At 55.6% G+C, this 13,011-nt stretch overlaps 1 protein-coding gene across 4 annotated transcripts in view; it reads right to left on the bottom strand.

Annotated features, from left to right (window-relative positions):
• Window positions 1-13,011, bottom strand: part of Dlgap4 (DLG associated protein 4) — a 143,510-nt gene that overhangs the window by 81,184 nt on the left and 49,315 nt on the right. For all 4 annotated transcript variants that reach the window (XM_045155899.1, XM_004666659.2, XM_045155898.1 and 1 more), the window contains exons 2-5: window positions 8,456-9,530; window positions 5,600-5,844; window positions 3,669-3,783; window positions 1,033-1,083 (exon numbers count right to left, since the gene is read on the bottom strand). In XM_045155899.1, coding sequence (XP_045011834.1) covers window positions 1,033-1,083; window positions 3,669-3,783; window positions 5,600-5,844; window positions 8,456-9,457 — 1,413 coding nt within the window. In that variant the 5' untranslated portion in view covers window positions 9,458-9,530. The remainder of the gene's footprint in view (window positions 1-1,032; window positions 1,084-3,668; window positions 3,784-5,599; window positions 5,845-8,455; window positions 9,531-13,011) is intronic.

Genomic DNA, 13,011 nt, shown 5'->3' with positions numbered 1-13,011 from the left:
CTCCTTAAAGGAGGAACACATCGTTCCTGTGGTTCAGGGAGAGTGACACATAAAGGCACCTGTGGCTGGAATCGGGAGACACCCGGTCCTAGCTTTACAACTGTGTCATGTGTGTCTATGGGCAGTCCCTTGGCCACTCCTAACTACAATAAGGGGTTGAGATCTGAGTACCTTCCTGCCTCACTTTCTAGTCTGGAGACTGGGAGAGGATGGCTGCCTTCCAGGGGCAGGATGGGAATGTTTGGGAGCAGGTGTCCTTCAGGCAGCCAAACAGAGCTACACCTGGCCTGGTACTTACTGCCTCTGCCAACCCCTGTAAAGAGGAAAAGTCTCCACATTCCCTTCAGTGTCTCCAAATCCTTAGAATTTGGGGACTGGGACCCGGCAGCTAATACCACCAATCCTCGGTGCCTAACCTATGGAAACAAAGTAGTCTTTGCGAGGAGACAGAGGGAGAACCTCAGAGAGACAGTGCAGCACTAACTAGCTACCTCCTCACCCACTAGCTCAGGAGTATCTGCACATCCTCTGTCTGATTCAGACTAAAGGAGAGAGGCAAGAGGCTTTAGGGGAACACCTCATTGTCCTACAGTACTTTCTTGCTTTACCCATAGAATCTAGTTTACGAGAGGCTGGAGAGATGACTCAGCAGTTAAGGCACTTGCCTACAAAGCCAAAGGACCTAGGTTTGATTCCCCAAGACCTATGGAAGCCATATGCACAATGTGGTGCGTGTGTCTGGAGTTTATTTGCAGTGGCTGGAGGCCCTGGTGCTTCCATTCTCTTTATCTGCCTTTCTCTATCTCTCAAATAAATGAATAAAAATTAAAAAAAAGAATCTATCTTATGATTTTCCAGTTTTCAGAAGAAACTGAGGCACAGTGAGCCTCCCCTCCGTCCTCATGGTCGTGGCTTTCCTGGGGGTGGCTGTGTTCGTGCCGTGCCTGCCTGGGCTGGGTGCCAGGACCACTCGGCTGCAGGACTAGACCCAGCCTGGGCTCTGGGGTGCATGAGAATGGCAAATATACTGACCTGCTGGTCATGGCCAAACAACTGAGGAATCAAGGAGGCCTGTCCAAAAACCTGCAGGAAAGAGAAGACCGGGGTTATGCAGAGGGCCAGCATGGTGGGGCTCCTCAGGCCTCCTCCCCAGACTGGCTGGGTCCTGCTGCTAAGACATCTCATTTGTCTTCCTTGAGGATAGGAGACTCGTTCCCGGATCTGGGCATTACCGAAGACATGTCATCTACTGCTTGCTCATCTAGCCCCTGGGACCACCAATGTTGTCTGCTGTCTCTCACCTGGACAGAAAGCCCACCTGGGAATACAGGTCAGGGATAGCACCCAGAGTCTTCTCTTTCCCAGGCCTAGACATGTGTGGCTTTGGGACCACCTGTGCATCTTAAGTAGCTTAACCTTCTTGGGGTGAGACTCGGGGGACAGTCAGAAGAGCCCAAAGAAGGAGTGAGCTGGGAGTAGGCAGGGAGTGGGGGTTCAGATCTGTGGGGATCCCCAGCCTGGCTGATTACATGAGCCTTCTGTGTAACCAAAGGGCAGAGGTATTCCAGGTGCCAGGTTCAGGTGGGAATGAAGGTGGGATGTGTGAGAGACACATAAGAGAACCAGAGAAAAATGTAAAGGAGGGAGAAAAGGCAGCGAGAGAAAAATGGGGACAGATATAGGAAGACAGAGGAAAACAAAACAGTGGGATGGGAGAGGCAGGGCAGCACATGCTCACTGTACGTCTGCCCTGGACCAAGTGCTGGGGACACTACTGGGAATAAGATGAGAGGTCTAGAGCTGGAGAGATGGCTTAGCAGTTAAGGCACCTGCCTGCAAAGCCTAAGGACCCAGGCTCGATTCCCTAGGACCCACATAAGACAGATGTACAAGGTGGCACACTGTGCAGACGCTGGGAGCCCTGGCGCACCCATTCTTTCTCTCTCTCTGCCTCTTTCTGTCTTTCACTCACATACATAAATAAGTATAAAATATTTTTTTGAAAAAAAGACGACAGGGCCTCTGCCTGCAGGGAGACTCCAGTCTCAGGAGGGAAAATGACAAAATGTAAACTGACAAAGTAACATAATTCTGGGTAGCAACAGGTTCATCAGGGTCTGAGGACAGTTGGAAGGGGCAAGGAGGTAGGGGACTTCTGCAGGAAGGGTGGCCAGGAAAGGCCTTTCTGAGGAAGGGACATCTGAGTCTCGCCAGGAATACTGCGAGGAAGCAGTGTGCAAAGATTTGAGAGCAGAGCCCTCCAGGGCTGGGGAGCAGCAGAGGCGCCTGGATCGGGAAGTCGCCTAGGTTTGTAAGGAGCAGGAAGAAGCCTTGCAGCTGGAGCAGGGGGTGCAGGAGGAAGCATGGCCTGAGCTTACAGGGACAGGGACACTTAAATCCAAGTAAGGACCCCAGCTTCCCTTGGGGTGAGACGGGAGCCCACGTAGCAGGACACAACGTACAGGCTTGCAGGCCTGACTTACAAGCCAGAGCAGCTGCTCAGGGGCTCTTGCTGGAACCTGGGTGACCACGGCAGGGACAGAGGGTCCCATGGGCCGGGGGGCTGCACCACTCCTCACGCATGAGGTGAGACTTCTGGGTGTCTCCAGAGCTGGTTGAAAGATCTGTCCAGACCAGGACTAACGGAGCAGTGGGGAGCCAGGCTGCAAGCCTCGTGCATGCTGGGCAAACACTCTACCACCAAGTCACACGCCAAGCCTTCTGTGCAGATCCCCGGCCTTACTCATGAGCCTGCACACAGAGCCTGCTGGGCCCTTCCCGCATGGGTGTCCCTCTCCTCTGTGTCTCATCTCCTCCCCACCCACACCCTGGGGAGTAGAGGCCCCAGGCCCTGGCTTTCCTCCCTCAGCAAACCCTAAGAAACTGTACACATGGCAGGGGCCGGAGATGACCCGTCCCTGACCCCTGCATTCCCTGCACGTGCCTTGAACCGTCACCTCTCTGAGCTTCAGTCTCTCATCTAAGAGACAGGGCTAGGGACAATGGGGCCCTCTGTGGAGCTGGCTGCCAGGGTTCAAGGAGCTGGTGGTTGAGAGGGCTGCCAGGGAACACAGCGCATCCCTGTTTGTGGCAGAGCCGGCTGGGAGCCCTGGAAGCTCATTTTCCCACTAAACAGGGACCCAGAGCAGAGATGTAACTTGCTCAAAGTCACACAACACGATCATTATAACCTTTTGTGGAACACATCAAGTCCACGATCTTTGTTCCCGAGGTACTCTGAAGTAGGAACTGTGGCTCTCCTGTGCTAACTCAGGGAACGGAGGTTTGCTAGGTCAGGCGGGGGAGGTGGATTGACTTGGGATCCTACTGTCAGTGACAAGACTGGGATTTGAATCCGGTTCCCAGCCCTTGCACTCTAAACCCAACACGGAGTGACGAGGCCCAGAACCTCTGCTGGCAGCCTGTGCCTACAACAGGGGTGGGCCCCCTTCCCTCAGGTCCTCAGCTCCGAAGGCTATGTGTGTCAGACCCTATGACGATGCTCCTTAGTCACAAGACAGCTGGCAGAGCAGATGTTCACAGGTGGCTTCGCGAACAAAGCCCAAAGAGAAGCGCAGTGCAGACATCTGGAGACCACTGCATGTCTGCCCTCCCCTAGGCGGGAGTGGAGGCTCTCCCAAGCCCTCTGACCTGCAGGCCACCGGTACCTGGCTGATGCAGCTGGAGTCATTGAGGCTGTCGCTGATGGGGTTGTAGTCCTCCTCCCAGCTGGGACACTTGGAAGGCAGCAGCATGTCCACCGAATCCAGACGGTCCAGACTCCTAGAAGCGGGTGGAGAGCACAAAGGGCTCAGTCCATCCATTGTTCATCCCGGGAGACTGAGGTCCAGAGGGAAGAAAGCTGTCCAAGGTCCTCCGGTAGCAGAGGGAAAATGGAAGCCACCGCCAGCCTGGGCAGGGTGGGGGCCACTGAGCAAGGGGAGCGCTCCCAGCTTTGGGAGGCCGCCTCCACCCAGAACAATCAGGCCAACCTCGCCTGTCATGTCCACTGTGGCCTCTAGGTGGCAGTACACACCCGCATTTGACTGTTTCCTCCTCCAGCCCAGTTCTGCGGTGATTATTGCCCCTGACTCCCCCGATGTACTTCCTCCCTGAAAATCTGGGGCAGTTCCAGGGACATGAAACAGGCGGGATGGGGGTCCACAGCCTTAATCTTTGCCGGTGGAGACCCCAAGGGCTTCTGTTCGGCTATGCTGTCCAGGCCAACTCACCACTTAACCCATCTTTCTCACATCTCACCCTGAGCCTCCCCTGCCCCTTATGCTGGAAATGGGGCATCCAAGCATTCAAGAGTTCAGGCTACTGACAGACAGGAGAGAGGGCCTGGCCTGTGCTTCAGCCCCTGGTGAGCGCTTGCCCGCTCCAGTGTCAGCCCTGGCACACAGAACAGGGGTGGTGCTGGGTCTGCAGGGGCTGGAGCAAGGGGTACCCAAATGTACCAGGGCAGTGCTGCCGGCAAGACAAGGACCAACAGCCAGCAGCCGTTTCCATGGCCGATCCCTCTGCCTCAGCCCACTGGGTTCCTGGCTGCGTTGGGCACATGGCCAGCTCCTGCCTCCGGGCCATGCTTCTGGCCTGGCCTGTCCTCCCTCCCTCTGTCTCAGCCTCCCCAGGCCACCTCCTCTGAGAAGCCTGGCTTCACGCAGCGGGTCTGAATCTTATCTCTTCGGGTTCTCCCTGCAGCAGCACAGAGCTCCTGCCCGGGGAGGAATGCCAGGCAGGCTGCTGGCTCAGGTGGACAATGGTGGCTGACTCGGTGACTTCTGGGTCCGTTCTGTCACAGGGGTCAGTTTCAGGGGCAAGAACAAAGGGACACTGGCCTTCTCCAGGCAACGGGCTCAGTAAGGGTGGGGTGCCCCCACAGGAAGGAGGGGTCCCCTGTGGCGGCCCCTCTGTGGGAGTGAATTTACCCGGGGATGTGGCTCTTGTGGAATCGGACCACTCGCCCAAAGGAGATTCTCATTCTGGGCAGGGCTAACCCAAAGGAAGAAGGTCACCTAGGCTCAGGACTTAACTGCGGGTGGGACCCACGGACAGTTCATGGTGTGGCTCTTCCAAGACAAGTCCGTTAGCATGCAGGGCCGGCCTAAGCATTGAGATTCTTGGATTCACCTGAATCTGAGGCTGGATTCTCTCCTGGGGTGGGGTGGGGAAGGGTAGCCAAAGGCCACAGGGGAGGTGTGTACCTGTGGGAAGCTTGCCTAAGGGGCAAGGCTGGCCTGGGAGCTGAGTTTACAAGTGCCAGGTCTCACAAGAGGGGGGTGGGTGGGGCTGGAGAGATGGCTTAGTGGTTAAGCGCTTGTCTGAGAAGCCTAAGGACCCCGGTTCGAGGCTCGATTCCCCAGGACCCACGTTAGCCAGATTCACAAGGGGGCGCACGTGTCTGTAGTTCGTTTGCAGTGGCTAGAGGCCCTGGCGCGCCCATTCTGTCTCTCTCTCCTCTCTCTCTCTCTCTCTCTCTCTCTGTGTCACTCTCAAATAAATAAATAAAAACGAACAACAACAAAAAAACTTAAAGAGGGGGTGACTCCCGTGAAAGGGAGCAGCTCTCGGGCAGTAGGGTGGGGATGCATCTCACCTGCGGGGGTTGCTCTGCTCTCCCAGGGACTGCTGCGTGGCCCTCAGGTAGCTCTGGCGCCGTGCAGCGGTCTTGGGCGAGGGCTTGGGGCTGCCACCTCCGGATTCGTCGCTGTCCTCGTCACCCATGGCCTTGATGTAGCTGCCACTGCGCATGCGCCGGCAAGGGATGGGGCCCTCCGCCGTGGCATCAGCTTCGCGGGGAGACAGCAACGCCGTACTCCACTCTCCACCGCCTCCAGGCACCTGAGGATGTCCAAGGCAGGGCTTAGATGTATCCCAACGGACCAGTATCTATGGAGGCCTGGGATCTCCCAGCACCCGGTCAAGAGCAGCAACTCCATGCTCCCCTTCAACCTCAGATAGCTCTAGGGGTCACAGCTGAATGAGCCCCAGCAAAACTGTCCCAGGCCTTGTGACCACAATGCCCTATCACTTTACTTGTGCCTTTCAGGGAATCCTTATGAGTTCTCTGCCCAGGCGAGGACATCAGGCCTGACGGAGGGATGTCACCTGCACAGAGCAGACCACAGACCTGGAACCAGATCTGGCTTGATCCTAGAGGTGGGGGGTCACAAGTCCCTGGGTAGGAGTCAGAGATCCCTGGCACCTCAGATGGAAGTGAGTGAGTGACATCTCAGAGTCCAATGAACATTCCTGTTCCCATCTGGGGAAACTGAGGTACAGCAAGCATAGGGTTTTGCCTGGATGAGACAGCCATATGACAAGCTGGAAAAAAAGACTGTTTCCCCATGTAAGCCTTAGGGATCCCATGCACAGAACAGGGCTTCAATAGAGGCACGTGCAGCCCCAGTTGTGAGGACAGCCCGGGTCACCCTAATCGCCAGTGGTTCTGACCGCAGTAACCACCTGAGGGGGCTTCTGCTGTCCTCCACAACACTGCTCTGGGGCAGTGCACACTCTCCAGTCAGTCACTTGACTCGCACTGTTGGGCTCCGGTCACTTCAGGAGGAACTAATGTCCACATCTTTGCACGTACATGGTTCATAACCTGGGGTCTTGTTGCTTACACATAGATGTTGATACACAGAGCAGGTACACCTCTCTGTCCCCCATGCTCCTCAGCAAGTACCCACAGCACACCACACAAGGATGCACGTCAGCGACGACCTCACTGCAGACAACCTCCAACAGAGGTTGTCTACGCAGAGAAGACTCACCTCCCACACCCTGAGCAAGTACGCCTCACACTCCCATCGCCAGCTACTGTGCCTGGACACACACATGTCGATGCACCTGCTGTGACATGCAGAGTAGACACCCCCAAGGCTACACGCTGCCCCACGGACATGGACATGGGCACCGGGGCCACATATTGCAGCACACAGCAGACCCACTTTTCATCACAGACACAAATACACACTCCCTGACTGGCATACCTGTACAGATCCCACACCTGTCTCATGCCCTCAACACCAGTGGCCACCTTGTAAGGAGGAACCCCCTCCCAGAAGCTCCCTCAGCCTTCCAATAACTGTCTAGCTGGCCAGTCACCAGGGCTTGCAAATTCTGCCTCCCCAGCCATTAGCTAGCCCATCCCTTCCACCCACCGAGCCCCCTTTCCAGCTTGGCAGTATGGCTGCCTCATCCAAGCAGACCCCTCTGCTCTCTCTATCTCAGTTTCCCCATGGAATGGGGCCTTGGGCACCCCTGCTCACAACCTGTCACCCAGCAGACTTGCACAAGCCACAGAGGGTTTGCCTGGGTAAGACGGCCACATGCCAAGAGAGGACATCGGGGTCCTGCCTTGGCATCTTGGAGGCATTCCCCATGGGTCACACACACTCCCTTAATATCACCACTAGGAAAGCAGACGGAGAGCCACAGAAGACTTCCTAGGTCTCAACTTCCTCCTATTGCAAAGCCACAGCTCTCCCCACTGCTATAATCTCACTGTCCCCGGAATTTTGTGCAGGACGACAAGAACGTGGACTGCGTCCCGCCCTGGAGTCATCTCCTTGAGCCGCATCTGACGTGGCTTCTTCAGGTGGACTAGAGCTGCGCTTGCAACCCTGGAGCGAGGCGCTCACCGTTTGCAGAAGCAGTCCCTTCCACACACAATCTGCTCCAGTCACTTCCACCTACCTGGCTGTCTCCCCACCAGGCCACCTTATTCACAGTGGCTAGCTAGCTCTGGCCTAGACAGTCTCCATTCATAGGCAGCAGTGCAGCGACGTCGCGAAGCCTTCTGCTAATGCTCAAGCTGCGTGGCCTTGGGGCCTCACTCAGCCCGAGCAGAGCATGTGAACGAAGATTACTCCCTCAAGCATACTGGATCCCTGGGCTGCCCCTTGCCCACACTGACAACCTATTCCTGAATCTTCTCTCTCGGCACCCTGGTCCTTAACTTATTTCTAACTCTGTTCATTACATCACCCACTTGTCCGTCGACCCCTCCCTCTTTCCTGACCACATCCATGCTAGACCCTGGCCTGGACCTTGGGTCCACACAGCTGCGTCGGATGGAGTGCCTGTCCTTAAGGAGAACCCAGTCTCATGGGAGTGGCAGCCAGCATGCTGGCCATTAGAATGCCACGTGCTGGTCCCGTGAGGGGCAAGGGTGCGGCAGCTTCCAGATCTGTCTTCTAGCAGGAAGGGGCATGTCTTGGTCCCTTATCAGAGCTGGACCCCAAAGGGCCTCGTCGCTGCTCCTGCCGGGATCAGGATCCGAGGAAGGGATCCTCTTATTGCCAACAGGCCCCCTCTCCGCCTGCAGCCAGGCAAGGTGAGGCTCAGCATGGAGTGACCTCCCCGGCGAAGCGATACTCCGGCTGGGCTGCCGAGTGGCCGCCGCCCTGCCCCCACCACCGTCTCGCCGGCCCCGGCACATACGCACCTGCAGGTAGTGGTAGGCCAGACCCTGGTGACAGGACTTGGATGTCAGCAGGCTCTTATCCAAGGTGGCTGAGGTTTTCTGGCAGACCTCGTGGGCATGGCTGAGGGTCAGCGTGGACCAGGAGCCGCGTTTGACATAGTTGGTGTCAGTGCCCACTCCCAGGCTGGGGCAGGTGGCAGGGGGCGCAGGAGGGGGCGGTGGGGCAGTCAGCTCAGTGGTGGTGTTCTTGGTGGCTTTGAGCATGTGCCCGCTGATGGTGTTATAGGCGTGCATGAAGTAGCGGGGCTGGCTGCGCTCCTGCTGGCGTCCCAGCGTCATCAGCCCAGAGGCCGGGCCCGTGCTGCGGAAGGCACCGCCCTCGCCATCCAAATTGTCGTCAGAACTCCACCAGCCTGAGATATTGGAGCGGCTGCGCCGTTTGGGCTCGCCAGCCTTGGCCCGATCCTTGCTTTTGGCCCTCCGGCCCTTGCCGTCCTCCAGGCCACCTTTCTTGTTGCCATTGCCACCGACCTTGCCTGCGGTGGTGGCCTCCAGTGAGGGGGCCTTAGTGAAGAAGAGCCTCTGGACAGAATGGACCAGATGGCGGATGCGGCCAGGGCTCTCGCCCCGGGCCTTGGCCTCGCCCCGGGGGAACTGGAGGGTGCTGAAGCCATCCCGGTGGATTGGCAGCTGCTTCTCAAACTGGTCCAAGAGGTTGGCGGGCAGCCGGTTGATCTTGGTGGCTTGGGCATGGCTGGGAAAGGGACTCTCCTCGGGCACCTCGAAGTGGGAGTTGTAATGGATGCGGGGGAACGTGCTGCTCGGCGGGGGCAGCTGGTTGTTGAGTGGAAAGAGCCCATCCCCCGGCAGTGTGTTCTGCCCAGGAAAGCGGGCCTCCCGGGCAAAGGCCTCCGTGGGCGACAGCAGGTAGGGGTTCCGGTCAGGCCCTGCAAACAGGGGCTCGTGTGGTGGGTCCAGGCTGTCGGAGAGGTGGCGGGGGCGACTGTCACCAAGGCCTTTCATGATCCCGGCCCGTGGGGCAGGAGCTGTTGCCCTAGCAGGGCGCCCAGGTCACCTGTCCCGGGCAGCAGCTGTCCTGGAGAGAAAAGACAGACAGAGGTTAGGTGGTCGGGAGCCAGGATAGGTCAGGCCACAGGGTTGGCAGGAAGGCTGAAGGCAAGGAGTCTGTTGTCATGGGGCCAAGGACGAGAACAGAGATGGAGGCCATGTCTTCTGCTTGCTGGCCTTGTCATACGTGGCCTTCAAGTGCCCGCTGCTGTGAGCGCGCTAGCCCTGGCTGGCCCTTCATACTTGGTGTCCATCTCGCTGAGGACAGTAGAGCATCACCTCGCTGTCCACTGTTCCTGGACACGCGGTGAAAGTTAACAACTGAAGCCAGCCATGTGTTAAGCAAAGCACACTCTCCTCACTCGCTAGGAGGGACAGCTGCTCACAGAAACCTGGAAAGCCAGGTTTGGACTCCGAAAACCTGGCCTTCCACTTCCAGAGTGGAATGTAGGCAGGGGAGCTGCCCATGCCTATGTTCTCCCATCTCTGATGCCACCTCATCGCGGGCACCACATGCACACACACACAGCCCAGACTCTCAGACCACATGTCCCCAAACAGCTACTCCTTGGATCTAGGTCTGAGAGTCTGGGCTGTCCTGGAAGCAGGTATGGTTGCTCTAGCCAGGGAATCACAGGATCCCCGGTATCCAGGGTGTAGCCAAGGGGGAAGCTGGACCTGTCCCTTCGTTCTCTGAGCACCCTTTGTCTTAGAACACTTTGGGTCCGCAGAGGCCTCCAAGGAGCAGGGCCAGGAAGGGTCTTATCTTACCTGTGACCGGGGCAGTGCGGTCCAGCTCTTTATTTTAGCCAAAGAAACCTTATGTCTCTATAAGCCCTCTGTAAACTCCTAATGTGTTCCTCACCAAATGTCTAATGACATCTAATGACTGCTACCTCTGGGCTGGGTGTCTAGGTCACTGACGTCACAAGTCCATCATTGTCAAATTAAGCAATGATGGCCTGGGACAGAGTTCTCAGAGTTTGGCGAGGCCCATCCCTGGGGTGAAGGGGGACAAGGTAAAGCCTCAGAAGGGGGTAGCCTTCAGGTGGAGTCTGTGACTCATTTTCTCCATCTATAAAATGGGACAGTTAGACTCTCTGATTCTCAGGATCTTCTTCCAGCAAGGCTTGCCCTAAACACCAGTCCCAAACTGAGCCAAGTCCTTCTTTTCTGGGCTTCTTCACATCTGTACCACATAAGTTAGTGATTTTTTTTTTTTTTTTTTTGGTTCTGGGCTCCACCAACTCTGCTCAGAGAAGCCCCAAGGCTTGATCTCACCTCTGCTTGGCGAGCTGGGGCAACAAGCAGGCTGTGTGAACCCATGGGTGGTGGGTTCCTAAACATGTTCGTCTCTGTCCAAAGGCACTCTACAGATGTGGTGAAGTTAAGGACCCACAATAGGGAGATTGTATGAGTTCTCTGAGTGGCAGGACCTAACCATGAATGATCAGAGATACAACAATGAAGAAACCGAGAAACTGTGAGGCTGGGGCATGGGCCAGGCAATGCAGACAGCCTTTAGAAGCCGGAAGAAGCAGGAGCGGGGTTCTCCTGTTGAGCTTCTAGAAGGTTCTGTGACCCACTGTAGACTTTCTACCACTGGACCTGCATGAGGATCCAGTTCACATGGCCTCCTGTAAGGTTGCACCAGCCCAGGGAACTGACGGCACATGGCCACACGTGCCTGAAACCCAGGTCTCCTGATCCCCCTAGATGGTCTGCAAAGGAAAGGGGCAGTGTTAGGGCTGTGTCCCCCAGCCATGGGGTGGGCAGGGCTTGAGGGCATAAGGAGATGCCTTAGCTGAATGGATATGCATAAAGCCCAGTATGATCTAGTTTCTTGGCAGTTCTCTAGCCTTTGGTGGTGGTTTGATTCAGGTGTCCCCCATTTAGGTGTTCTGAATGCTAGGTTCCCAGCTGATGGAGATTTGGAAATCAACACTTCCTGGAGGCAGTGTATTGTTGGGGGCGGGCTTATGGGTGTCATAGCCAGTGTTCCCATGCCAGTGTTTGGTACACTCTCCTGTTACTGTTATGTACCTTATGTTGGCCATCATTTTTCCCTGCCAGCATGGAGCCTGTAAGCCAAAATAAACCCTTCTTTCCCACAAGCTGCTCTTGGTTGGGTGATCTCCGCCAGCACTGCGAGCCCGACGGCAACACCTTCTCGTGTTCACTGTCTGCCCACCAAGCTCACTGCCCTGCTGGGGTTTCTCTGTAGGTCTCTCTTGGAAGGGCTCACGTTCTTCCTTCTGAGCTGATACGGTGTATCATGGGATAGTCCAGTTCTAGAGACTCTGACTGCTTCCTGGGAAATACCCCTGCCAAGTCTGGGTTCAGGACAGTCTACGGCTCCTAACAACCCCTACCCCCTCATGCCAGGTAGGAGCTCACTGACCTGGAACTCACTCTGTAGTCCCAGGCTGGCCTCGAACTCACAGCGATCCTCCTAACTCTGCCTCCTGAGTGTTGGGATTAAAGGTGTGAGCTCTGCCATGCCCAGCATTCCTAACATCTCTTTTTCTTTTCCAGCACCTTTTTAAATTTAATTTTTTCTTTAAAAAATTTTTTTTGTTTATTTGTTTGAGAGCGACACACACACACACACACACACACAGAGAGAGAGAGAGAGAGGGAGGGAGAGGGAGAGAGAGAAAGAGAGAATGGGTGCACCAGGACTTTCAGCCACTGCAAACGAACTCCAGACACGTGTGCCCTCTTGTGCGTCTGGCTAACGTGGGTCCTGGGGAATATAGCCTTGAACCAGGGTCCTTAGACTTCACAGGCAAGCACTTAACCACTAAGCCATCTCTCTAGCCCCTAATTTTTTCTTTTAAAAAAATGTATCTTATTTATTTATTTGAGAGAGAGAGAGAAAGAGAGGGGGGGGTGGGTGGGTAGAAGGGAGGGAGAGGGAGAGAATGGTCACTCCAGCCATTGCCAATGAACTCCAGATGCATGCGTCCCCTTAAGCATCTGGCTCATGTGGGTCCTGGAGAATTGAACTGGATCCTTTGACTTTGCAGGCAAATGCCTTAACCACTAAGCCATCTCTCCAGCCCACCTTTTTTTTATGTGAGAGAGAGAAAGAGAGAGAGAGAGGGAGGGAGAGAGAGAGGGAGAATGAATTGGCACACTAGGGCCTACAGCCACTGCAATGAAACTCCAGACTTGTGTGCCATCTTGTGTGCATGTGTGACCTTGCGTGCTTGTGTCACCTTGTGCATCTGGCTTACATGGGACCTGGAGAGTTGAACATGAGTCCATAGGCTTCACAGGCAAGCGCTTTAACCACTAAGCCATCTCTTCAACCCCTAATACCTTTCTTTACATTTCTTTTGTTTTGTTTTTCTTTTTTAAATTAATTTTCTAATTTTGTTTGTTTATTTGACAGAGAGAAAAACGGAGAGTGTGAGAGAGAAAGAGAGAATGCATGTGCTAGGGTCTCCAGCCACTGCAAACAAACTCCAGACACATGTGCCACCTTGTGCAGCTGGATAACATGT

Source organism: Jaculus jaculus, chromosome 8 (assembly GCF_020740685.1).
Source record: "Jaculus jaculus isolate mJacJac1 chromosome 8, mJacJac1.mat.Y.cur, whole genome shotgun sequence".
Classification (NCBI taxonomy): Eukaryota; Metazoa; Chordata; class Mammalia; order Rodentia; family Dipodidae; genus Jaculus; species Jaculus jaculus.
This window is presented reverse-complemented; position numbering and strand designations above follow the sequence as displayed.